At 36.8% G+C, this 27431-nt stretch overlaps 3 protein-coding genes across 3 annotated transcripts; 2 read left to right on the forward strand and 1 right to left on the reverse strand.

Moving 5' to 3' along the window:
- The first annotated feature begins 849 nt into the window (after nt 1–849).
- LOC117332170 (thioredoxin domain-containing protein 2-like) lies at nt 850–1811 on the forward strand. Its single transcript, XM_033891054.1, has 2 exons — nt 850–876; nt 1227–1811. Exons 1-2 carry the CDS (start codon nt 850–852, stop codon nt 1809–1811), a joined length of 612 nt encoding a protein of 203 aa, XP_033746945.1.
- Nucleotides 1812–2986: 1175 nt separating this feature from the next.
- LOC117333058 (short-chain collagen C4-like) lies at nt 2987–5507 on the forward strand. The gene is made up of 3 exons (XM_033892181.1): nt 2987–3395; nt 4516–4590; nt 4781–5507. The coding sequence occupies exons 1-3, from the start codon at nt 3164–3166 to the stop codon at nt 5266–5268; spliced, it is 795 nt and encodes a 264-aa protein (XP_033748072.1). The 5' UTR covers nt 2987–3163; the 3' UTR covers nt 5269–5507.
- Nucleotides 5508–13437: 7930 nt separating this feature from the next.
- LOC117333394 lies at nt 13438–22166 on the reverse strand. The gene is made up of 3 exons (XM_033892678.1): nt 21785–22166; nt 19984–20190; nt 13438–14509 (listed from the first exon to the last, which is right to left on the reverse strand). Exons 1-3 carry the CDS (start codon nt 22155–22157, stop codon nt 13878–13880), a joined length of 1212 nt encoding a protein of 403 aa, XP_033748569.1. The 5' UTR covers nt 22158–22166; the 3' UTR covers nt 13438–13877.
- Between the last annotated feature and the right edge of the window lie 5265 nt (nt 22167–27431).

Genomic DNA, 27431 nt, shown 5'->3' on the forward strand with positions numbered 1-27431 from the left:
AGATTTTAGATTTGATTAAAAAGTTTTTTGAGTTCCTCAAAACCCGCAATACATCAATGACATTTCATTTATAAACAGTACTTCCATACGACTTTGTTAATACGGTTAGAATTGGTAGAAAGAAGTTAGGTTTGAAGGCATTTTCTGGAGTCAGCAATAAACATGGTTTCTAGGTTCTGAGAATCCAATATAAAAGAGTAAGGATCACATCCTCATCTTATCATTAGCAGAAATATTGAAATATTGCAATACTGAAACTTGTATCATATTAACACGTCATAGGGTTTGCAAACCTAGCTCCTTTTGTAAAGAGGAGATTTAATAGCGTGTGCAGTTGGCTACGATACGGCAGGTAATAGTCCAGATCTATTTATAGTCCAATGGTGTATTGAAAGCCAAAGTGATCTAGAACACATACTGTTCAAGTTGCGAAAAAAATACTGACGTTTTTCTGCAGTTTTTAATCTGAGTTGGATTCTTGACTGGTGACATAAGGAAAAATATTCGTAAAGAATGCTATTCGTTTTACAACTTGAGAAGAAACGGTATCCTTACTATATACTGATAATGATATGACCTACAGTATTGTGAACTCAGTGCCCACATAATAACTGTGACGAGGATAAGGTGACACTGTTACAAACTTTATCGCCTCTGTGATGGCCGGGCAAGTGGATTTTTTTACGATAAACTGGGCATCGCGATCCCCGTTAATAAAATTAATGTTATGCGATTATGTAGGACTTTGATAGGCCTCCCTTAAAAACAATTCCATTGCTTTGAAATTTCTTCAAATGTATTAACCTGTATTGATAACCTTTGGAGATAACTCGACAAAACAGATGGACAATGGTAGACGTCACCGTTAGTTTTGCGGTAACTATCTTGTGTGTCCTCTTCTGTTATGTAATCATTTTGGACTTTGATATGCCTCCATTAAAGACCATTCCATTGCGTTTGAAATGATAACTTTCTTCATGCATTTTAACCTGTATTGATAACCTTTGGTGATAACTCGACAAAACAGATGAACAATGGTTAACTTCACCGTCACTGTCGGTATTGTGATAACTGTCTTGCGTGTGTTTGTCGTTTGTTTTGACAAACGTAAGAAGAGGATTCTTTTGAGTGACCCCGACTACATCCAATAGCAGATGACCCACATACAGGGTAAATTACAGACCATCTAGGCCAGGGTACAGTCGTCTCAAAATGGTGGACTACAGACTCTACAGGACACGGTACAGTCACAGAACGGTGAAGTACAGACCCTACAGGTCACGGTACAGCTACAGAACGGTGAACTACATACCCTACATACCACGGTACAGTTACAGAACGGTGGACTACAGACCCTACAGGCCACGGTACAGTCACAGAACGGTGAACTACAGACCCTACATACCACGGTACAGTCACAGAACGGTGAACTACAGACCCTACAGGTCACGGAAGAGTCACAGAACGGTGAACTACAGACCCTACAGACCACGGTACAGTCACAGAACGGTGACCTACAGACCCTACAGACCACGGTACAGTCACAGAACGGTGGACTACAGACCCTACAGGCCACGGTACAGTTACAGAATGGTGAACTACAGACCCTACAGGTCACGGTACAGTCACAGAACGGTGAACTACAGACCCTACAGGCCACGGTACAGTCACAGAACGGTGAACTACAGACCCTACAGGTCACGGTACAGTCACAGAATGGTGAAATACAGACCCTACAGGTCACGGTACAGTCACAGAACGGTGAACTACAGACCATACAGGTCACGGTACAGTCACAGAACGGTGAATAACAGACCCTACAGGTCACGGTAAGTCACAGAACGGTGAATTACAGACCCTACATACCACGGTACAGTCACAGAACTGTGAACTACAGACCCTACAGGACACGGTACAGTTACAGAACGGTGAATTACAGACCCTACAGGCCATGGTACAGTCACAGAACGGTGAACTACAGACCCTACAGGTCACGGAAGAGTCACAGAACGGTGACCTACAGACCCTACAGACCACGGTACAGTCACAGAACGGTAGACTACAGACCCTACAGGCCACGGTACAGTTACAGAATGGTGAATTACAGACCCTACAGGTCACGGTACAGTCACAGAACGGTGAACTACAGACCCTACAGGCCACGGTACAGTCACAGAACGGTGAACTACAGACCCTACAGGTCACGGTACAGTCACAGAATGGTGAACTACAGACCCTACAGGTCACGGTACAGTCACAGAACGGTGAACTACATACCATACAGGTCACGGTACAGTCACAGAACGGTGAATAACAGACCCTACAGGTCACGGTAAGTCACAGAACGGTGAATTACAGACCCTACATACCACGGTACAGTCACAGAACTGTGAACTACAGACCCTACAGGACACGGTACAGTTACAGAACGGTGAATTACAGACCCTACAGGCCACGGTACAGTCACAGAACGATGAACTACAGACCCTACAGGTCACGGTACAATCATAGAACGGTGAACTACAGACCCTACAGACCATGGTACAGTCACAGAACGGTGATCTACAGACCCTACAGACCATGGTACAGTCACAGAACGGTGAACTACAGACCACACAGGTCTCGGTACAGTCACAGAACGGTGAACTACAGACCATACAGGTCACGGTACAGTCACAGAACGGTGAACTACAGACCCTACAGGCCACGGTACAGTTACAGAATGGTGAAGTACAGACCCTACAGGTCACGGAACAGTCACAGAACGGTGTACTACAGACCCTACATACCATGGTACAGTCACAGAACGGTGAAGTACAGACCCTACAGGTCACGGAACAGTCACAGAACGGTGTACTACAGACCCTATAGGTCACGGAACAGTCACAGAACGGTGTACTACAGACCCGAACAGGCCACGGTACAATCGTAATTTAATTTCTGCTATCTCCTTCGTGCTTGAAAAGCTATCTGTAAATACGGTTATATCCAACAAAATTTCGGCCACATAAAACCATACCCCCATTGATTGCATAGATTGCCAAAACACCAGGTTATGCTAATCTTTCCACCATTTATGTTCTGACGTTTGAACCTTCATAGATAACATTTTATTCGGTGTTCACTGACCATTCATTCGGTGATAAACCTAGGAAGCAGTATTATGGTGAACGTAGCAATCACTGTCAGTTTAGCAGTAGTGTCCCTGTGTACGCTATTCTGTTGTGGCAGTTGTAATGGCAGTCGTAACAAGAGGATCCTCATGAGTGACCCCGACTACGTCCAACAACAGATGACCCACCTACAGAGTGAACTACAGACCCTTCAGGCGACGGTACAATTACAGAACGGAAAAATTTCTTCATTGGAACAACAACTCTCCCAGGCGAATCAAAGTAAAAACATGTAGTTATACTATTTAGGTATTAGTTTAGTTTTTACACATTCTGTTGGAAACTTTCATAAAGTTGACTTATACTGACATGTAGTTCTCAGTGTTTGCAGATCAGGAAATTTTCTCGTTTACGAGATAAATATAACTCTGATAAGGCGTATCAAGATTTGATAAAAGATGGCACACCTTCGCAGCCTTACGATATCCACCACTGTCCCTTGTAGACTGATTGTTATATAACATCCTAGCAGACATACCATGGACACATCATGGCTTTTCGAAATATATTAATGAATCAGACAGATTTTCATTTGTATTTATAATAGTGCAGATATGTCTTTTCATCAAACAATTTACACAAATGAAGTCATGAACGATTGAAATATAGGTCTGCACGATAAAGAAAGTAGGCCAAAAACTGTAAACAATCTGCCCGATATTCAACCTAAAATGGGCAAGTTGATCTCTGGCGTTTGCGCATTGCTGATGCATACTGCAACCACAGTTACATTTAACGAAATGTGGATCCCCCTTTTGTCATATATGTTATCAACCTTTCACCGTAAAGCATTTTATCATCGATTGCTCTGATTTCAAACAGACTCATGACACCCTCTTTTACGTTATATTTATGGAATGCCTGTCCGATACAATTTTTGTATCGCCTATATTTGCTTATTTACTTTGAATAGAAATATATCATCTAATAGTACATTTGTATGTGTTTTGAAATCATTTGATTTCAGTGATTTTTAGATTATTTACCTTTTAAACGTTTTAGTCAGACTTTCATTTCTTCCATTTAAATGACTCAAACTGTCGATGGGCCGTGAAACACTACATTTCAATGCAATACAATCATCCCAACTATATTATATGTCAATCAAACTTAAGACTCAGCCTACGGAATTACGTGATTCGATTATGACAGCATATTTATTTACATTTATGTAGGCTTTTTCGGCCAATTTGAGCATTGCAATTCTTATTGGAAATTGGAGAATTTCGAAAATCAATTGAGAGCATGTACCTATAGCATATTCGAAGTTACAACAATATCAGTGACGTTTCATTTTCTGTGTATTTCTCATATTATATTTCCCTTTATATCTCGACTGCAGACCGAGGAGGAGTCACCTTTGTCCGCTGGGGTAGGACCGACTGTCCAGCTAATTTGACAGAACTCGTGTATTCCGGTATGAGAAACCAAACATATATTCCCATCATTTCCCTCATAAAATTCACAATAATTAGTCCTCATTTTTATTAGGACTTATTCATGCTTCCAAATCAATTTCTCTTCCTTGTTTTTTTCAAATTAAGTCGCTGAATGACAAGTTGTAATTTTAACCGGAATGAAAGAATATCAATGTTGTGTTGATAAAGGTTACACAGGAGGGTCCTGGTGGGATCACCCCGGAGCGGCAGCAGACTATGTCTGTTTACCACGGGACTCAGTTTGGGGGCCATACAAAGATTTGCCAAATGATGACTACTCAGGAAGAATGTACGGGACTGAATACGAATCCGACAACCCGGCATCACCATTCGGGCTAAAATCACAAAACGAAGAAGCTCCATGTGCGGTCTGTAGATCTACATCCTTTGTTTCGTCTGTGATGATACCGGCGAGGACGGAATGCTACAGCGGCTGGATGAAGGCGTACAGCGGGTCACTGGCGTCGGGATACTATAATCACAAAGCAGCCTCCCAGTATGTTTGTGTAGACGAACATGCACAGCCTTTAGACGGAGGAGCCGATTCCAATGATGATGGAAAGTTGCTTTTCGCAGTTAAGGCGAAATGTGGCTCACTTCGATGTCCTCCGTATGAAGAGGATAAATACCTTTCGTGTGTTGTCTGTATGAAATAAGTTATACTATTAAATGTTTCCTAAAATATTCTGCTGTATGTATGCTTTAAATAAAGTTTGTAATAGGAGTGTCCACAAAAGATATGAAAATACATATATCAACATTGTGGTATAGAAACGTTATCGTTTAACCTAGTAATAATAATAAACATACTAGCTTTTACAGCTATGGTGCATTCGGCTTTTATGTTTCATGTTATTTTCATAGATCGGATAATTAAAGCAAACATCAAATGTAAGTCTAACTTTCGATCGGAAATCTTTTTCTCGGGAGACAGCATTTTATCAGTGTCTCATATCCCATTAGACTAGTGAGTATCGTTTCAACGAATCGTTTAAAAAACAAACAAAAAGCCATCGATCGTGTAAGGTGCCATCGGCAGAGGAAACATAAATTGACAAATGTTAAAGTCGCTGTCAGCTTGGTAGTTACTTAACTTACTGTGTTAGCTGTGAAGCTATGTCCGAGACGAGGACCTCAACTACGTCCGAACTGGATGACTAACATACGGGATTTACAATAGGCAAACAACGGAAATTATATAGAATGTCAATCTACATACTTTAAATAATTTGATAGACGAGAATTATAAGGAGCAGATTTCAAATTTGATAAAGCTTTTTTGATTTCCTAAAAATCCGCAATACATTAATTATATTTCTGTTGTAAACAGTACTTCAATACGATTTGGTTAATACGGTTAGAATTGCTAGAAAGAAGTTAGGTTTTAAGACATTTTCTGGAGTCAGCAATACACATGGTTTCAAGGTTCTGAGAATCCAATATAAAAGAGTAAGGATCACATCCTCATCTTATCATTAGCAGAAATATTGAAATATTGCAATACCGAAACTTGTATCATATAAACACGTCTTAGGGTTTGCAAACCTAGCTCCTTTTGCAAAGAGGAGATCTAATAGCGTATGCAGTCGGTCACGATACGCCAGGCAATAGTCTAGATCTATATATAGTCCAATGGTGTATTGAAAGCCAAAGTCATCTAAACCATATACTGTTTAAGTTGCGGAAAAAAATACTGACTTTTTTCTGCAGTTTTTTAATCTGAGTTTGATTCTTGACTGGTGACATAAGGAAAAATGTTCGTAAAATGCTATCCGTTTTACAACTTAAAATAGATAAACTTTTCGAGAAATCAACAAAACCCAGTGTTTATTTTCTTAAGATCAAGGTAAATGAGAAGAAAACGGTATTCTTACTACATATGGATTATGATATGCCTACAGTATTGTGAACTCAGTGCCCACAGAATAACTGTGACGAGGATAAGGTGACACTGTTACAAACTTTATCGCCACTATATATGATGGCCGGAACATGTGGAACGTTTACAATGAAACTAGGCATCGTGATCCCCCTTAAAAAATTGAATGTGTTAAAAAAAAATTCCATTGCGTTTGAAATTAATTATTTCTTCAGGTGTTTTAACCAGTATTGAAAACGTTTAGTGATAACTCAAAACAAAACAGGTGGACAATGATAGACGTCACCGTCAGTTTTGCGGTAACTATTTTGTGTGTCCTGTTTTGTTATGTAATCATTTTGGACTTTGATAGGTCTCCCTTAAGGTCCATTCCATTGCGTTTGAAATGATAACTTTCTTCATGCATTTTAACCTGTATTGATAACCTTGGTGATAACTCGACAAAACAGATGAACAATGGTGAACTTCACCGTCACTGTCGGTATTGTGATAACTGTCTTGTGTGCGTTTGTCGTTTGTCTTGACAAACATAAGAAGAGGATTATTTTGAGTGACCCCGACTACGTCCAATAGCAGATGACCCACATACAGGGTAAATTACAGACCATCTAGGCCAGGGTACAGTCTCAAAATGGTGGACTACAGACCCTACAGGTCACGGTAAAGTCTAAGAACGATGAACTACAGACCCTACAGGTCACGGTACAGTTACAGACGGTGAACTACAGACCCTACAGGTCACGGTACAGTTACAGAACGGTGTACTACAGACCCTACAGGCCACGGTACAGTTACAGAACGGTGAACTACAGACCCTACAGGTCACGGTACAGTTACAGACGGTGAACTACAGACCCTACAGGCCACGGTACAGTTAGAGAACGGTGAACTACAGACCCTACAGGTCACGATGCAGCCACAGAATGGTAAACTATACAGACCCTACAGGTCACGGAACAGTCACAGAACAGTGTACTACAGACCCTACAGGTCACGTTACAGTTAGAGAACGGTGAACAACTACAGACCCTACAGGTCACGGTACAGTCACAGAACGGTGAACTACAGACCCTACAGGTCACGGAACAGTCACATAACAGTGTACTACAGACCCTACAGGCCATGGTACAGTCACAGAATGGTGAACTACAGACCAGTAAAAGATTAAAGCACTAGTCTGCAGATATTAGATCTCTCACTTCAACAACATGCTTTTACAACACAAACACACACCTCTTAGAACAAGAGGTCCATGGGCCTTAACGGTCACCTGAGATTTGAAATATTTCAGTTAACTTAATTGACCCTTTTTGGCCCCGCCCACCAGCCCTAGGGGTCATTCAGGACCAACATGTGTATACCATCAAACTGCAATCACAAGCTGATAATGTTAACCAAGTTAGAATGAATTCCAATAGAAATCAAACAAATTATTGTCAAAAACGTTCTATGAAAACTATAGTAAAGTTTACCCCCTCCCCAGGGGCAAACGTGAGATCCCAGGGTCATGAAATTCACAATTTTGGTAAAGCACCTTAAGACCTTTCCATTTACATGTATGAAGAGTGTTTGATTCAACCATATCTGAGAGTAGAGAAGAAGATTTTTGAAGTTTTAGTCAATTTGACACTTTTTAGCCCCGCCCCTCAGGCCCCTGGGGTGGGGACCATATAATTCACACTTTTGGTTGACCTTTAGCCATAGAAGCTTACTGCCAAATTTCATTGAATTTGGTTTAGGGGTTTTGGAGAAGAAGTCGAAAATGTAAATTGTTTACGGACGGACGACGCACGACGCACGACGACGGACAAAAGGCGATTAGAATAGGTCACTTGAGACTTTGTCTCTGGTGACCTAATAATTGGTTAAGTAATTTACATTCAAACAAAATATGACATTTGTACATTGTAACAAATTCAAAAGAAAGCTGAATACATAAATAACATCTTACTATTAAATAATTGTTTAAAATACATTATCACAATGTGTGTTCAGTCCTTCACTCAGACAAATACTGCTTTGCTAAAATCACACACACCATAAGTTAAGTTAGTAAATTTAAATCCATCTAAATTAAACTTGAAATGAATGATAGCAACAAAATTAAACATAAAATCTTAAAATATTAATACCATTTTTAAAAATACATTTTTCTTTCTTTCAATTCATAATCACAATGTATCACTATCACAGGTTCTGATAAATAAGATATCTACATAAGTCATTTCATGATATCAAGGAGTGGAGAAATTCTTTGTCACAGGTAGTCTAACAAGCACTGGCTTTGTTTAGGGCAAATCCACAAATCCATTTCCTGGTGACTGCTGGGAGTACTGCCTCAAACATCTCTGACGAACATTTCAGTTTAACATTCAGTAGCCGGTTTAATGGGGTCTGGTGAGCTGTCTTAATTAACTTTACCTGAGAGAAGACTTTCTCAACTTCAGCTGTACTAAGTGAAATAACACAGGCCTTGGCATAAAGTGAGGAAATGTTTGGAAACAGTGCCTTCAGTCCCAAGTCATTCTGTCCGTGAAAAAGTTTGAGGCATGCCAGCATGTTACAGTAATTTTCTCTCTCAGTATTGAAGTTAAGGAAATATGTCCATTCTACTACTAAGGACTCCTCCTCATGGCTGTAGTGGTTTGCTAGATCTTCCATCTCCGACACTCCATAAAAGCAACCAGCAGACTCGATGGATGATATGTCCAGAATGGCAAGGTTGTCCATCTCCTCAGTGTCCTGGAAACGGTTCTCAATGTTGTTGATGAGAGTTGAGATGAATTGCTCCCTGGCCTGTTTACTGAAACTTTCCCTGGTCTTGGTGTCGGGAGTATCCACTCCACAATCCCGTAAAATTTCTAATTTCCAGATTAAGGCCAGGGCGCTGCGCCCTGTTAACCCGACCTAGCTGGAACACAGTCTGTCTTATAAATGTAAGGGAATCTTCAATATTTGTTATTGTAACTTCGTACGGTACTGTCCTATGAATGAAAGGGAGTCTTCATTATTTGTTATTGTAACGTCGTACGATACTGTCTTATAAATAAAAGGGAGTCTTCATTATTTGTTATTGTAACGTCGTACGATACTGTCTTATGAATGAAAGGGAGTCTTCATTATTTGTTATTGTAACGTCGTACGGTACTGTCTTATGAATGAAAGGGAGTCTTCATTATTTGTTATTGTATCGTCGTACGGTACTGTCTTATGAATGAAAGGGAGTCTTCATTATTTGTTATTATATCGTCGTACGATACTGTCTTATGAATGAAAGGGAGTCTTCATTATTTGTTATTGTAACGTCGTACGATACTGTCTTATGAATGAAAGGGAGTCTTCATTATTTGTTATTTTATCGTCGTATGATACTGTAATTTTTCCATTAAGTTCATCGTTTGTTTAAAGCCACATACTCCCGAACAACCTAACATTCTAGCTGCATACGTGTATTAATGGCAATCCAAGATGTTCATTCACGCTCTCCCAACATTAAAATGACCACTGGCCTGGACGCTTGTCCGGGGTAGTCCTCGATACATCAGTGTATCAAAATAACTCGCCGCATTTATATTATAGCAAGATTTGTCACCGAGCCGAGAACGAGGCTATAACAACGTGCACTGCACATAAACTACACACATGGCCGTTGTTTACATATCGAGCATACGTGAACTTTGCCAAATAATGCTTTCATTTAAACATACAAATGTATTAACAGAATATTCGCGTAATACTCAAGTAACTGAACAAAATAAACAAACATCGTTTACATTTAAATACTTAATTTTAAAATGTAGCAATATGCATACAACAAAACATCGATAAAATCTTAGATCGGTGAAGTTGACAATGTTCAAAAGCTAACCAGCAATCCAATCGACGTCCGGAAAAATCGGAATTCGAGTCTATTCCTTATTCTTCTCTCGTTAAGTGCCAACGAATCATTTCCTTTCCTAAGGAAATACTCGGGTTTTGCCGATTCCTCACACTTTTGTGTCTTTTTTTCCGCAGAATCTGTCTGCGTTTTCGCAGTTCCGCGCTTGCAGCGTTCCGCCATTTTGTATGGACTGTTAAACCCACGTGCACCTTTGCATTGCATTGTGGGACTAATTTTCAGAGAAACTTGGTCCGGCAGCCACAGTTATTACTTTTGGGAATTCCCCGTATACTTTCATAAATACACATTTTCTTTCAGTTTCTGATTCATGATAATCTGTTAGGTATATATCAAGTCCGAAAACTGTAAAAAGTTCAAAATGTAAACATTGATATATGTTTCTTCGTGAGTATGTGGCTTAAATACCTTTTGTCAAATCAACTGAATTTAGATATCACTCCGTCAACTGTTGATATATTTCGGTTTTTTTTTCTGGACGACTATCTCTAATACGTTTGATTTGAGTTGTACCTGCAATGATATACACGTAGTCATTCACAACAGTAGCTTAAATTTTCAGCGAGCAATTAGACAAACTAATGTATATGTAAATATATCCTAATGTTTTGATATTACAACTGTGTGGTAAAAAGATTTTCTTGATATAACGATAGCAATTATTCGTTTTTTTTCAACAAAGTAAAGAGGTTAAATTCAAAACATTTTTGCATTTTTTATCAGTTAATATCTTTTTGTAACTGGTCTAAAACACGAGGGCAAATACGAAGAAAATAGATTTGCGTAACGACCCTTACAGGTGCAGGGAGAATAGGATCAGGTGTTTCGGAAGACTAAGCGTCTTCTACTTCATCAAAGACACCTCCCATGCAAGTCATTGTTAAAAGACAAAGGAACTTAAATATAGGACTTCTTTATAGCAAACGGAATGAAATTACAAGAAACTGGTGAATTGTCTTGAACACCTCGCCAGACTGTGAGCAGAACTAGAGTGGAAATATGGAATAGTCTGATAGACGACCAAGTACTGTTCCCTGACAACATTGAGAACGGAACCATGATCCATATCCGTTTTGTTTTCAATGTTGAAAACTGACTCTCCATGTTCCATACCATGCCCTTATCGAGATCATTCAAAATAAAATTTAAAATATTCTTATTATGAAACAGGACTCCATGAAAACCCCCAATGCCATCCAACACTATAAGTATACATGTGTTACTGTTAAACATGAAGAGATATATTGTAAATATTACATAAATCTCAAGTTTTTGCTGAAATATTTCAAAATAATTTTCAAATAAGTTTATTTCCTACAAAACAAATAAAGTAATCATTTAGATATTTCTTTTGTGCATCTAAACATTATGAAGTGGCATATTATGGTCGGCGGGAAACACGGAGACTTCGATAAGTTCGTAGTCACGGAAGTTTTCTCCGTTTTCGTTGATTATTCTGTAAGGGCCCTTTTCTCAGCCGCTGGCTCAAATGTAGATTTTATTAAGATTGGCACAGGACATTATCTTACTTTTGGGTTATCAATCGGAAATGGTTGAGATTCCAACCCTATAACTATACTGCCGATGGGTTACCCAAATCTACTACATGAATCTGACAAAATCATACTAATAACTTATAATGTGAAAAGATGGGTTACTAGAATTGACTGGGATACTGAAAATACATCGTTGGAAAGTGGAAACCCACGGTTGTTTGCACTACGCTACGCTGGAAATATGGAAATGTGTGAATAATATTCGGAATATATTTTCAACGTTGGACATTGAAACGACAACAATTTTATTGAGTCACCATTTATGCAAAATCTATTACCCTTACCCAAAGGATGTTTCCGACAAAATTCCGATATTTCAATATTTCAATATTTCATCGTCAGATTTTGCTTTGCTTTTTGTTTATTTTGACAACACAGTGTTAGCCCGTAGCCGCCTTGGCACTTTTCGAGCTTTGCTACATACCATTTGATAAATCCTGACAGCCTGATGAAGCACAGGTGGCCCACTGAGATAATGGATGCACCATTCAATTCGTCTATTTTGACTGCACGTATTGTTTTCCTGGGGTCGACAATCAAGGTTGCCCAACCTTTCATTCTTTGAATCCGGTTATATGCATGTCTCCACCCCTTAACCTTTGTACCTTATGGTTTTACCCACACATAACACCTATATAAGCTTACAAGGTCAAGTGGGCTGTCTTGAGCAATAGACCACCTGTGCTTTATCAGACAGTCGGAAATTATCAAATAGTATGTTAATTACCAGAGCAAAGCTCGAAAAGTGCCAAGGCGGTTATGGGCCAACACTGCGTTGGCAAAATAAACAAAAAGCAAAGCAAAATCTAACCATAAAATCGGTCCGACACCGGGCAAAAAACAACTGCATATGCGGTTTTTCGACCACGTTTTTCTGGAAAATTTGGACAAACATCGATTGCTTATGTGTATATTGTCCAGGCGTATATGTGCCGTCGTATGAAAGTAAGTCCTGGTCGTTTTACTATCTTTCGTAGACTTCGATTCTGGCATGCTATTGGCCTTATGTCATGCCTCTGGGGCTCTCAGCTCTTGAAAAACTTTAAAGAAAATTTAAACAAATTTGATTCCCTCTCTCAAACTTGAAAGTAGGCCAAGACCATTCAATATCATTAACAGTGGTATCTTGTTCATGAAAGATTTTAACATATTTGACCCTTGTGACCTTAAAAGTAGGCTAAGGTCAATCCTTTGAACAAAGGTAGCTCTTTATGCCAGCATGCTTTATGCTCAATTTTATGACCCCATGTCTCTTATTAACAAGATATCATTACAAGAGAAATTGAAGATTGTAACACATTTAACCGCTGTGACCTTAATGAACTTAATAGCAATAATCCAAGCCAGGCCCAATGTTTTAGACTGTTTTATTGCGAGCAAAAAAGAAAAAAAAAGAAAAGAAAAGAAGAACAGACGTGAGGTGTGCTTATAGAGGCAAACAGGCAGCCTCCAGGTGTACAAATTATGTTGAATGAGGCATATAACCATCATCATAATTATACAATAAACAATTTATTCATCATTTCACTGCATTCTTCATCTACACAAGTTGCCAAATGGGAATGTAAAGTAATAACATTATTTAATGACATTCTCCAGGTAATTTTGATTTTCTGTTCTATAGATATGGTACAGGTGTCTATTGGTTAGTAAAAACAGGCTTTTTAAAAGATTTTGATGCATTTGACTTTGATGTAGGTTAGTTTGCGACACTTCCTGACACCATATATTCAGAATTTTACAGCAAATATTTAGTTGCTTTATTAAAGTTCCCTATATCATATAGGAATAAAGAAGGTGTAATACAGATAATTTGCCAGGCTATGAAATTTACCACACTCAGTACCCTGTTAAAAGTGTCAAACATTTTGTCATCAATATTGATCCTAGATTGAGTATCAGAAATTTCAGCTGTTTCCTGCACTACATCATCTACCTTTTCTTTCCACCATAAACAACTTGATATAGTTTACATCTAACATCACCCAGTTCATCGGGCGACTCCTCCCCTGAATCCTCCATATCTCCAGGTACTGGTGGATGCACAGACATTCCAACATCTCCTAATTTTAATTTATTTCTATAAATTTCAATTTTCTCAGTCACTTGTGAAAAAAAATCAGCTTTTTTGTCTTCAGATTTTAGAGACTCTGGCAATCCACTGGACAGATGCTTGTAATTAACAGCTAACCATGATGCCAAGATAGCCGTTAGATTGACCTTCATGTGCAAGTCACTCTTGGTTGATTTAAGAAATGGAATACGAGAGCTTTTAAGAAGAACATCATGTTCCGAATCATAGAAGTAAATTACTATACCAGTACCTGCCACTCCAAAACACGGCAATAGAAAATGTTCATTCAATGGATGAATCTGTTTTTGAAGAAAAGAAAAAACCACAGTCTGAGCAATGAGTTGGTCACTATTTTCCAAACTACATGTAGAAGATTTCAATTTCATTCCTCCTAGAATTTCAGGATTTTCTTCATCATCTTCGATACTGCTAATTCCTATGTCTTGGTTGACAATGATATTCAACTGCCCATGCCATACTTCTTCATTACCTGTAAAACAAAAACATGCAGTTATACATTAAAATCAGTATATCTCTCTTCCTACATTCCTTTAAAGGGGCCACGATAGCTCAGTCAGTTAGAGCGCTGGCCACCTAGCCTCAGGTGAAGATCCGAGGTGCATGGGTTCGAAGCTTCTGACCCTTGTTGCTTTGTGTTTCTTGGGAAGCTGCGAAACAGGCCGATCTGTGCTGTCGTGTACTTGGGCAAGATACTTTAGCCTAATTGCGCTGGATGACATTTGAAGGGCCTCTCGCATGTTGTTTTAGTGAGGTAGTCACCAACTACTACAAGGAGATCCTGCCTCAAAATCACCCTGGCTGTTCACAGGGCAATAAACCCAGCAAACAAACAAGCAAAATTTATTGTAAGGCACTTAAGTACCTGATAATTTTTCCTTTATTTTTTTTTTTGCTTCAGTCCAAGTAGTGTTTCCATATATTTTCACTTTATTACTGTCAGTGATGAAAATTGAAAATGATTGTAAATATAATAGAAGTAATATATAAATACACAACCAATATGATAAGAGTGTGGCGTTTCGATGACTACACTGTCACCTTTGTACTAGCACTGACATATATGTAGTGTCTGAGGGGGTAATAGACTTTTTTTTTTTTATTCAAATTTTTTCCACATAATCACATACATCTATACATCGCATATGTAATTTGATATATTATTATTCACATTACAACTTACTATTCAATGACAATTCTAAATAGATTATTTAAATTTTCCTTATATTCCTAATAAGAATGTACAGTACATTACACATGTAAAAATGAAAGGACATGTATTTTTGTTACCTCATGAAACATGGTAAAATTTTAAAACAGAAACTGTGTAGTTTACAAACCCATTGGTTTAGCAATAGATAAAAATTAAGTAATTTACCAGCCAGCTAATTTGTTATCTTTATATTTTACCTTTTCCCTTTTACTGACCTTATCTTTATAATCCTAATATACATGTACAAGTACAACATATGTAAAATATGGATATGTACCTGTTGTTACCTCATGAAACATGGTAAAATTATAAACAGAAACTGTGTAGTTTACAAACCCATTGGTTTGACAATAAACAAATATTTGCGTAATTTGCCAACCAGCTAATTATTTGTTAAACTTAAAAGTTGATTAATAAAAATCCATTTATATTTTACCTTTACTGAACTTTTCTTTACATTCATAATAAGAATGTACAGTATATTACACATGTAAAATATGAACATGTATCTGCTAATTGTTACCTCACGAAAACATGGTAAAACTGTAAACAGAAACTGTGTAGTTAACAAACTCCTTGGTTTGCCAAAAGTACAAAAATTGTGTAATTTACCATCCAGTTAACTTAAAAGTTGATTAATAAAAATCCATTTATATTTTACCTTTTCTTGTTTTTTATGATGATATGTATATAATCCCATATCTTCTATTTTATTGTAATGGTTGATGTATTTTTTGCTTTCAGAAAATATTGGAGTTGTGTTTTCCAATTTACACAAATATATATAGTATCTCATAAGCAGCAATAGAAAGTTTATTTCATAATTATGTTTTATGTCTGTCACACCAAAAAGAAAGGTCATTGGATGTCTAGGTAAAGTTATTTGGCATTTGTTTTCCAACATTTCCATAAACAAAAGCCAGAAAGTTTTAACAACACTACATTCCCAAAATAAATGAAGAATAGTTTCTCTTCCAATTGTGCAGAAGGTACATCTTTCAGTTTCTGAAAGTTTACATTTCATCAACTTAGTGTTGGTATACAATATCCTGTGTACTAGTTTATAATGAAAGTTAATAAGTTTAGTATCATCAGTTACCTCCCTTGGTAGAAGATAAAGTAATTCCCAAGTTTCCTCACTGATGTCAGTACATGTATTTAATATTTCTTGCCACTTTCTTTGGCTATTAATTGGTTTTTCAGAAAGAGGTCTGATCATAATATGATAAAAATATTTAGTGACTTTATCGTGTGTATTCAAATAATTAATCAAAGACTTATATGGAATTATAGGTATATCTACAATACCATTACTATTCCGTAGAATGTCCTTCCAGTTTCTTGGTATGGCATTAATAACACCAAAGTATTCTATAAAGTTTACATTTATACTGTATTTATGAGAAAAGTTTCATAGGACATAAATTGATTGTTTTCTAATAAATCTGAGACAAAAAATATATCTTTTTTACACCAGTGTTCATAGAGAAAAAAATCTATTGCCTCTTTTAATATAGTTATTGAGAAAAATAGGTTGTGATATTATTTCTTCGGGGGTTGTGGGGGATACATGTTCTTGTATAGAGGCCCAAGATAGGTAATAGACTTAATATACTGTTATGGATGTTTCACCTCTATCATGATCCTATTACAAGATGGTATGATGTACTGTAGTCGAATTGGCTATGCTTTGTTTAACACTTGGTCATAAATGTGCAAGAGTCTGTGGATAATTTGTGAACAAACTAAAGAGTTTAAAAGTTATCAAATAAACAAAAACGTGCAAAGCAATAATAATCCATTTCTCAATTTAATCAAATCATAGAAAAACAAAATTTATTTAATTTGAGGAATGATGCTACATTACAGCCATGTAACCTCTGGTGAAGATCGGAGTTACATGGTTCGCCACTCCCTACAAGTGTTAGTTTGAGGCTTCTGACCAAATTTGGACTAAAAGCTGTCATTCATACAGAAAAATAAGGATATAAAATGATTTCATAAATTTCCCCTCTTAGACCCCATCCCTCAGATTCCTGGGGGATTAGATCCTTCGTTTATACGCTTTATTAAACCGTGCTAAAAACAGTAGTTTCTGACTACATATAGCAACTTTTGCAAAAAGTCGATAGACAACAGACGGATGATGGACAAAAGACAGGTGAATGGCAACAAATGGGTTATAGCGCTATAGACAACAAACAGGTTACAGACACCTGGTGAATGATAGAAGGGTGACTGACTTGATGACTAACAACAGATGAGTGACAGACAAAAGACGGATGACAGACAACAGATGGATGACAGACAACATATTGATGACAGACAACAGATGAATGACAGACAACAGACAGATGACAGCCAAGAGATGGATGATAGACAACAGATGGATGAGATCCTTCATTTATACGCTTTATTAAACCGTGCTAAAAACAGTAGTTTCTGACTACATATAGCAACTTTTGCAAAACGTCGATAGACAACAGACGGATGATGGACAAAAGACAGGTGAATGGCAACAAATGGGTTATAGCGCTATAGACAACAAACAGGTTACAGACACCTGGTGAATGATAGAAGGGTGACTGACTTGATGACTAACAACAGATGAGTGATAGACAATAGACGAATGACAGACAATAGACAGATGACAGACAACACATGGATGACAGACAACAGACGGATGACAGACAACATATGGATGACAGACAACAGACAGATGACAGACAACAGATGGATGACAGACAACAGATGGATGAGAGACAACAGATGGATGACAGACAACAGATGGATGAGAGACAACAGATGGATGACAGACAACAGACGGATGACAGACAACAGACGGATGACAGACAACAGATTGATGACAGACAACAGATGGATGACAGACAACAGTCAGATGACAGCCAAGAGATGGATGACAGACAATAGACGGATGAGTGACAACAGACAGATGACATACAACAGATGGATGACAGACAACAGACGGATGGCAGACAACAGATAGATGAGAGACAACAAATGGATGACAGACAACAGACAGATGAGAGAAAACAGACGGATGACAGACAAACAACAGACAGATGAGAGACAACAGACAGATGACAGAGAACAGGCAGATGACAGATGACAGACAACAGGTGGATGACAGACAACAGACGGATGACAGACAACAGGCGGATGACAGACAACAGGCGGATGATAGATGACAAACAAGAGAAAGATGACAGCCAAGAGATTGATGACAGATGGGTGATGGATGGCATAGAAGCTCACGAGATGTTTGACTAAACACCGGATGAAAACCAAGAAGACTACCATTTTGTTTGGGGGTAATAAATATGTCTCATCATAATTACATCCTATATGGGAAAGGATCAGGCACAAAATACATGAATGATTTGCAGCTGAACGTTGTTAATTAAGTCATTGTGTATACTAATGTAGTGTTGCAGCACAGTACACTTTTGATTGGAAGTGTTGTTCTGATTAATCACTGGTAAGTTGTTCAAACTCTGATTATGACTGATCAATAATAATTTCCTTTGATAATCTTGCCATTATTAAGATTTACAGCAGACTTGAAAAGTAATTAAATGAACAAAAGTACCGATAAATATACATCAAAATACTGACAAATATGCATCAAAATATTGATAACAGTACATCAAAATATTAATAAATATACCTCAAAATACTGATAAATATGCATCACAATACTGATAAACATCATCAAAATACTGATAAATCTACATCAAAATACTGATAAACATCATCAAAATACTGATATATATACATCAAAATATTGATATACAACAAAATATTGATGAATATACATCAAAATATTGATAACCATTCTAAAACAGAGCTAGATTCCTTTAAACATATCCAACACATTTTTCACATTCTGATGAACTTGTAGATGTTTCAAGTTCTGTTCATGATCAATCAATAGTTCAATCAATCATCGAAAGTTTGAGAAATTGTAATGATCTATCATAACTATTAAAGTGATTAGGCCTAAGAAATAGCTTTGTTACCCGTAAGCTGACCCTCCCTATTTTGAACATAATTATGTAAAAAGCATTTTTTCGGAAAAAGCATTTACTGGAGGCACAAGTGCATGCAGTCCTTGAACTGTGTAAAAAGTTTTAAGAAAATCCATTGAAAACAAAGCAAATGCATAGCCGGACAAGCTAGTAACCATTTTTTACATAAAGGGGCATAACTCTGTAAAAAGGTTTTTTTTCGGAAGAAACCGTTACTGGAGACACAACCTCATGCCATCTTTCAACTCTGTATAAAGTTTCAAGAAAATCCATCAAAAATTAAGTGAATGCATAGCCGGACAAAATTATGACACATTTTGTATGAAAAAGGGGCATAACTCTGTTAAAAAGGGCTAAATCGCAAAATCACTGCAGGGGACACAAGTTCATATGGTCTTCTAACTATATACCAAATTTGAAATCCATAAAGAAATGAACGAATGCATAGCCGGACAAATTTTGTGACAGACGGACGGACGGACGGACGGACAAGGTGATTCCAGTATACCCCCCTAACTTCGTTGCGAGGGGTATAAAAAAATTACAATAAAATAAAAAGTATTTCCGCCCTACCTACCCCTTTTTTTTGGGCGGAAACACAGCTTTTTTTCTTTTTAGCCTAACTATCAATTAGATTACAAGATTATTCAATGAATTTCACATTTAAACCAATCAAATACTTACCTATACTAGTATCTCCGAATACACCAGACATAGCACAGTCTGGAGAACAAGGACATTTAGTTCTTCCTTTCATCTTTTTCCCAATGGCATGCTTGTCAATGACGTATCTTGATGATGGTGCCAATTTTCCAATCAAGTGATTTGCCAGCACAATGGAAAGATCTGCCTTATCATATTGTTCCAAATTCAGCAGAGCAGCTTGTGTTTCTGAAAATATGAAAGGTGTAAAAACACTAAGCTCTCAATCAATACACACAATAATTATATATAACTACTGAATTTATGTATCAATTTCAAATTAGAGTGAGTATGACATTGCCAGGAAATAATAAACGGATTATCTCAAAAGTTGACACAAGAGATTTCTACACCACAAAAACTTCAAAACATAATTTTTACTCAAGTTTCAATGAAACTTGCAACTTTAATTCTTGCAATGATAGATTATGATAAATTGAACATTACAGAGCCTTACCATGGAAATAAAATGTTACAAGACATTATTGTGGTTTTTCTATTAATTGTGTCGTTTTCCTGTTGTAACACAGCACAACATGCCTTCTGACTACAAATAATAAGTATCACTGCTCACGATAACTCTTACAAGCTGTACTCAAATGTACACTTGTACAATTTTTTTTTTAGGTCTGACATTAGATTGGAAACCTTTTTCCATGGGAAATAGCATTATATTAGTGTTTCATATCCTATTGAATTCTAATTCATTTCTAACATATTCTTGTTTACATGATAAAATTTTATTCATTTAACAACAAACATGAAAAAATCACTAAACATTTCACATTTGCTAGCCCAGATAACGGTCTCGGTTTTTGGGATTCTGAGTAACATACATATAAAATAATGTATGACATCAGTAAACAACCAAAACACTTTAAATTAAGTATTCATATTATACGTTCTCAAATCTTATATAATTATAAAAAATCAGGATAATCGATGTATATATATGTATTCTCAGAATCCAAAAACCGAGCTCCTGTGGCCCACTTTTTCTAGACAGAAGCCTGCGAGGCACTGATCGGAAACAGAAGCATAAATGTAGGCCTAATTGTGCATTCTAAAATTGGATGTGAAATGAAATTAGACAGAATATATTTAACCGATTTTAATGGCATAATGAATGGTAAGTTCATTTTTGCAATGATTAATTTTGGTTTGAACAGTTCATATTTTTGTGAGATTTTTTAGAATCTTAAATTCCTCTTTTTTGTAAGTGGTAAAAAAACAAGAAATTATTTAAAGAAAAATAACAAGACGATATACATGTGGCATGTTTCAATTTTAAATAGTGTACATAGTCATAGTGATATGGTCGCCTTCTAGCTTCGCGCTAGAGGGAATTTTCCTTTAGCTCAGTCGGTAGAGCAGCGGACCAGTAAGCCGAGGATGGCTGGTTCGATCGAGTGAAGGCGCACACTATACTCTTTCCTAGTGTGGCAGGTATTAATTGTAAAGTGTACATAGTGATATGGTCGCCTTCTACCTTCGCGCTAGAGGGCATTAGCCATTTCCCTTTAGATCAGTCAGACCAGTAAGCCGAGGGTCGCTGTTACGATCCCCGGTGGAGGCCCACTACTCTCTTTCCTCAAATTCCTGTTAGATACAAAATGCAAATGCACTCCTAGTCCTAGCAGCGATAACGTAGCTCTGTACGACGGACGGACAATTTCTGACAGATGGTCGTCGTCGTAACGACATTACCGGAGAGCAATGTAGGCAGGGTATGAATATTCGTTGTATCCTACATATGTAGTCCTACATGTACAAGTGTACTTACCTTCGTCAACAAGGTAGTGCAACAATTTACTGAGGAGGAATCTTTCAGGAATGCTTTCAGGAAGTTCCCCTTCTTCCAAAAACTTTGACATCATGCTAAGACCAGTCACGAAAACAGACCCAAACATTTTCTTTTTTACCGGTTTCACACAACAGTATGCATCAGAAAATGAAACGCCGCCATTCGCATCAGCTGCGTTGCAGTTAAAAAATCGAAGTGAATTCAAATCAGGACCCCGATAAATATCACACAGATCATGTAAATGTAATGCAATCTGCTTCTTTATGTTTCCCGGGAAGTCTCTAAATATCGGGTCAAGATTATCTGTACAATGTTTCTTGGCTGGTACAGTAGCATCTTGGTAGGCCGACATGTTTATCTTCACAGTGGCGCATGCGTTATCACCGGAAATGGGGAAATCGAAAGTGAAAGTAGATCGGGATAACAAGCATATGGGATCAGAAGCACATGGCACCATTGCAGACGGAATAAGTGTTTGACTCTTTCATTGACATAAAAACATACAACACTCAATATCAACTCAATATAAGGTAAACGGGATAAGAGAAAATAATCACTCAACCCAAGGGAATGAGATAGGGGGAGGTACAGTTGGGAGCAAACTAAACTTGGTACCAAGTGCACTTCGTAGTGCACACGTAGTGAACAACGTAGTGCACTAGACTAAACATCGTAGTGCACTTGAGTTCACTACCATGTTAACTCCAGTGCACTACAATGTTAACTCCAGTGCACTACGATGTTAACTCCAGTGCACTACAATGTTAACCCAAGTGCACTATGATGTGCACTTCAGTTCTTGGGTAAATGTTGCTATGAGCTATATGATTTGATGTGTTGTATACAATTGTATTATGTGTGCAAGTCAAGTTTTGAAGGTATAGCTACCCATGTTCGTGTATGTAGCACAATTAAACCTTCGGACTCCGTACTAATTTAGACTTGCTGACAGAGAGATTTCTTATTTAGACTTAAATATAATATATTTTGTCAAAATGTCAGTCTTAACGTATAATGGCCAGAGGAATTCAATCCATGCCAGATGCAGGAAATGTGTGTTTTTAATAATATTTAAGTTCCATCTTCAGACATTCTAGTGGTTTGATTTTATATTTATTTCATGTTTGTAAATGATGTATTAAGGAAACCTGACTACAGGTACATTCATCTTGTCAATTATTAACTTACATATTATGAGAGGATACCTATAGATAGGTAAGGTTTCGGTATAATGCCTGCTATAAATGGACCCCCTTGGAGTTAATTGGGGAAACCGGCCTGATCAGGTGTGACCCACACCACACAAGGTAATTAATATGTAACAAGTATGAATGACAGTGGTCTAGGGGCCCCAAGGGCACTGGACAGGTATCAGTCTCTTGCAGTTAAGATTTTATTAGGATTTAGTGGCACTATATAATTCATTGTGTGTGAAAATATGTAGCTTCCCCTCAACTTATGTTAGTTATTTGTTTTATATTGAATAAGCAAACAAATTTATATATTTTCCTGAAAGCTTCACATACAATGTTATAATTATAGCTACTGTATATTCATGATATATAGATGATTAATTGATTAGGGAGTATACCTATAATTATGTATACATATTAAGTAATCTCCATTGAAAGCCATTAATTACTTGTTTGCTATTAGATAAACAAACAAATTAATTTATTTTCCTGAAAGCTTCACATACAATGTTATAATTATAGTTATATTCATGAAATATAAATTATTAATTAATTAAGGAGTACCTAATCAAATATATATAAGTAATCACCATTGAAAGCCATGTTTGTTATAAAATGAGAAATCATTTTAGATTTCATCCATATACTAATTAGCAATACTGCATTTTGATTGTCATTTAAATAATGAAACTGAAAATTCAGTGAAAACAAAAACAATTTTGTTCACTGCAGATACAAAATATGAAACAATTGACCAAGCACTGTTTACAATTGTATACTGTTCACAGAACTGTATTAAGTTGAGTTGCGTTACATAATTATGAAAACAGTTCAAACTGATCAACAAGTTAATCTCCCTATGGCTTCTCGGTTGTACCTTGTTGTGCCCATCTCCCCGACCAAAAAAAAAGTCAAAGTGAATATTCCTACTTTAAATGTAAGTATTAATAAATTTGCATTCTTATTGATCAATATACGACACCCAGCCGATAGGTCCTTGGAATAAATTGAACTTGAACTTGTTTACCGGGTAAGACATTCTGAACTGCGATACAGGTAAAGTATTTTCTGGGTCAGGTGAGACTACAGGTGTGAGAGTAGAACAATAGGGGATAATTACAGGTAAGGTCTAACCAACAGATCAATGTTCACACCTTGGTCTTGTATGGTCATACCTGAGTGACCACCAGGTAAATTCCATGTAAAAGTGGTCAGTCAAATGCAACATTTTGTAATCGGTGGCCTTGTAATCAATCATTTCAGCAAAATAATAATGATAAGTAATTAACCTCCTTATAGACATTGGAAAAACATTTCATTTTTTTATAATCTTTTAAATATAATAATGTTATAAGTAATGAAAAAAGTAATCAAATTATAAACATATTTGTTTTACCTATTATTTTTAAGATCTAGTCGATGCAGACATTTGGTCTAGCATGACTGTAACTATATTTTTTGTCACTTGGATTTGACCCATACTCTAATACACACAGCTTGGTGACACTTATCAAAACGACAGGTAAACTCGCAAGTTTTTGTTTGGATTTTAAAAACCTTTATAATATTATCTCGAAAGTCTTATTATAAAATTATATAAACTTGCAAACCAGTATTTTTATTTCTCAATAATAATCAATAATCTTAACGGGGAAACTAATTTATACACTAATTAGGTACATACGATAAAAATTAGATAGGGGACTGATTATATATAATTACATGAGTGTTTAGGGGAGGTGTAAGCCATGCCTGACTAGTACAGTACCTGTACAGGTAAACCCTTAATTAAGCTTAATGCATGGATGTAATGGGTAGAATTAATGGTGGAATTAATGTAATATGATACCTGTATTTTGTCAGTTTTTGTGTATATTCTATTAACCAATACGTGACATGCATTATACTTATATACATGTAATAAACATATCTGAAATAAAAGTAAAATGTACACACCATCATGAACACACACAATATACATGGACTAGTCCCTGTATATATATTTATTAAATTTTGTTTAAATGAAACATTTATATGTTCAAGAGATTATGCATTGTATATCAAGTAGTTTGTATATATTGACTCTAGTGCACTACGATGTGAACTCAAGTGCACTACGATGTTCACTCCAGTGCACTACGATGTTAACTCCAGTGCACTACGATGTGAACTCAAGTGCACTATGATGTTAACTCAGGTGCACTACGATGTTAACTGGAGTTAACTTTTCTAGTGCACTGAAGTGCACTAGACTACCAAGTTTAGTTTGCTCCCAACTGTACAAAAAAGTGTAATAAGATTCCTACTTGGCAAGCCTTGTGTTTGACAACTTAAGAATCTTCTCCCTCGAGATCCCCCTGTTCACTCCCAATGGGATGAAAGCTTGTACTAGTGACACGGGAACACAGATAAATCGTTATATGAACCTTGCCTTTCAGTATATACAGTATATACAATGCATACACACGAATTGTCAATTATTGCAACCAACCTAACAAATACAGTATGTAAGTCTCTGTACATTTACGGATACTAGTATCACATTCGACATAAACTAATTTAATTTATAATGCAAACCTTTCCTGAAGGGAGTATGCTTATCTGCCAGTCTACATTCTTCCGCCAGAATAAGAAAGTCCTAAAATATACCACTCTGTATTAATAAACGACTGTTAATTTTCCAATCTACAAAAATAGCCAACATCTTTTATTTGATATTAAGCTCAAATCCTGCCATAACCATTAGCATGGAGGCATGGCTCGAGTAATTGACACACCTATTATAATTTGGTGGGGAGTTTATGTGCCATAGGCTATGGCACATAAACTCCCCACCAAATTATAATGACAGAAAAAGAAAAGAAAAAAAAGATGATGAAGAAGAAGGAGCAAGGTGTCTTCATTGCACTAAAACCAGACCACACATTAGCGAAGAGATGAAGGAAATATGATCACCATACGACAAATGAGAAATTATGTGGGCCAAGATTGGCATCATTGAGAATAAAGTCATTTGCTCCTGCACAATCCCCAAACTAACTTCAAATAAAATAAGTCAACCATATGGCTGTAAACAACAACCCCGCCTGACTATCGATAGAGATTGAAACTTTCCTGGTTGGCACTAAGAGACCAAATCTCTTAAATAAATGTCTTCGTGAAAGACTGATCACGATATTGGAGACCTTAATTCTTAAGTCTTTGACTGTTCAGCAGCAATCATCGTTTATCATACAGTGAGACTAAAACCGAATGATACTCAAAACAGCAGTATCTATGTACATTCGTCCTTTTAAAACATGTCAGTGACACTAAGGGCCTAAAGTGTTGATACCTAGAAGGCAAACGAAGAAACTACACAAAAAAAAAAAAAAAAAAGATGGCGAGGTGCAAGCCACATAATTCAATACATTTAATAATTTTCAATAAAATCTTAAAAGAACTTCATGCTTACGCTCTGAACCATGCTTATTTGTTAGAGTTTAACAGCCCATCGACATGCTAGAGTCATTTATGGCCAAACAAATGGTATTATTATATTTTATTTGAGTTTAAAGTCAGAAAAAAAATATTCATTTTTAAAAGCATTCGTATTGTATATTCAGATCATTAAGATAAAAAAAGTGGGTTAGAATAGTAAAAAAAAAAAAAAACCCAAAAACTCAACCAAATAGATTATGTGAACTTTGTAATATCTAAACAACGTCAAAGAGAGTAAGGTAAAAGGACACCAAAGTATATAGAATAGATCGATGTCTTTAAAATAGCTAAATAGAGTTTTTGAATCCACGGAAATGAAAAGAGTTATCACGAATGTGATTTAAATCGGAACATTCTATTGTAAAATGCTCCATTGTGGTTGAGTGTCACATCATTAACATATTGGTGGATCTTCTCGGTTTGAAAGGAACGTATGAGTAGGATATGTATCCCTCTCTGCGTCTTTCCGACTAGGAATTGATGTTTTAAGTTTCGGTTGCACTTTCAAATGATTGCCTTTTTAATGCTGTGTTCATCGATATGCTCGAGGGCCAAACAGAGTCCTTTTCTTCAACATCTTTTAAGCCATCAGTGTAGGTTATGATCAGAAAAAAACTGCAATCTACTCCAGAAAGGAGGATTTGTGTTCTTCGGGTAAACCACTCGTTAATATCGGGTGTTTCAACAAGCCACGGTGGCACATTAGATACGGTGTACTCGGCTATATTGTCTAAACTTATGTTAAGTTCCTGTAGAAAGTTTGAGATTTTTCTGCCAATATTTGTAAGAGTGTTTGGTGTTGAGTGAATATGTTTTGGTATTGCGGAATGATAACCAGATTGAAAGCCGGGATTTTTGGTTTTGACTTCAATTGAGCAGCGTACTGTAGAGCTAGTTTTTCCTTCGGTCATTTAATGATGACTCATTTGCCTCTACATAAAGGCTCTGCACTG

This window comes from Pecten maximus, chromosome 8, assembly GCF_902652985.1.
Source record: "Pecten maximus chromosome 8, xPecMax1.1, whole genome shotgun sequence".
Lineage (NCBI taxonomy): Eukaryota > Metazoa > Mollusca > Bivalvia > Pectinida > Pectinidae > Pecten > Pecten maximus.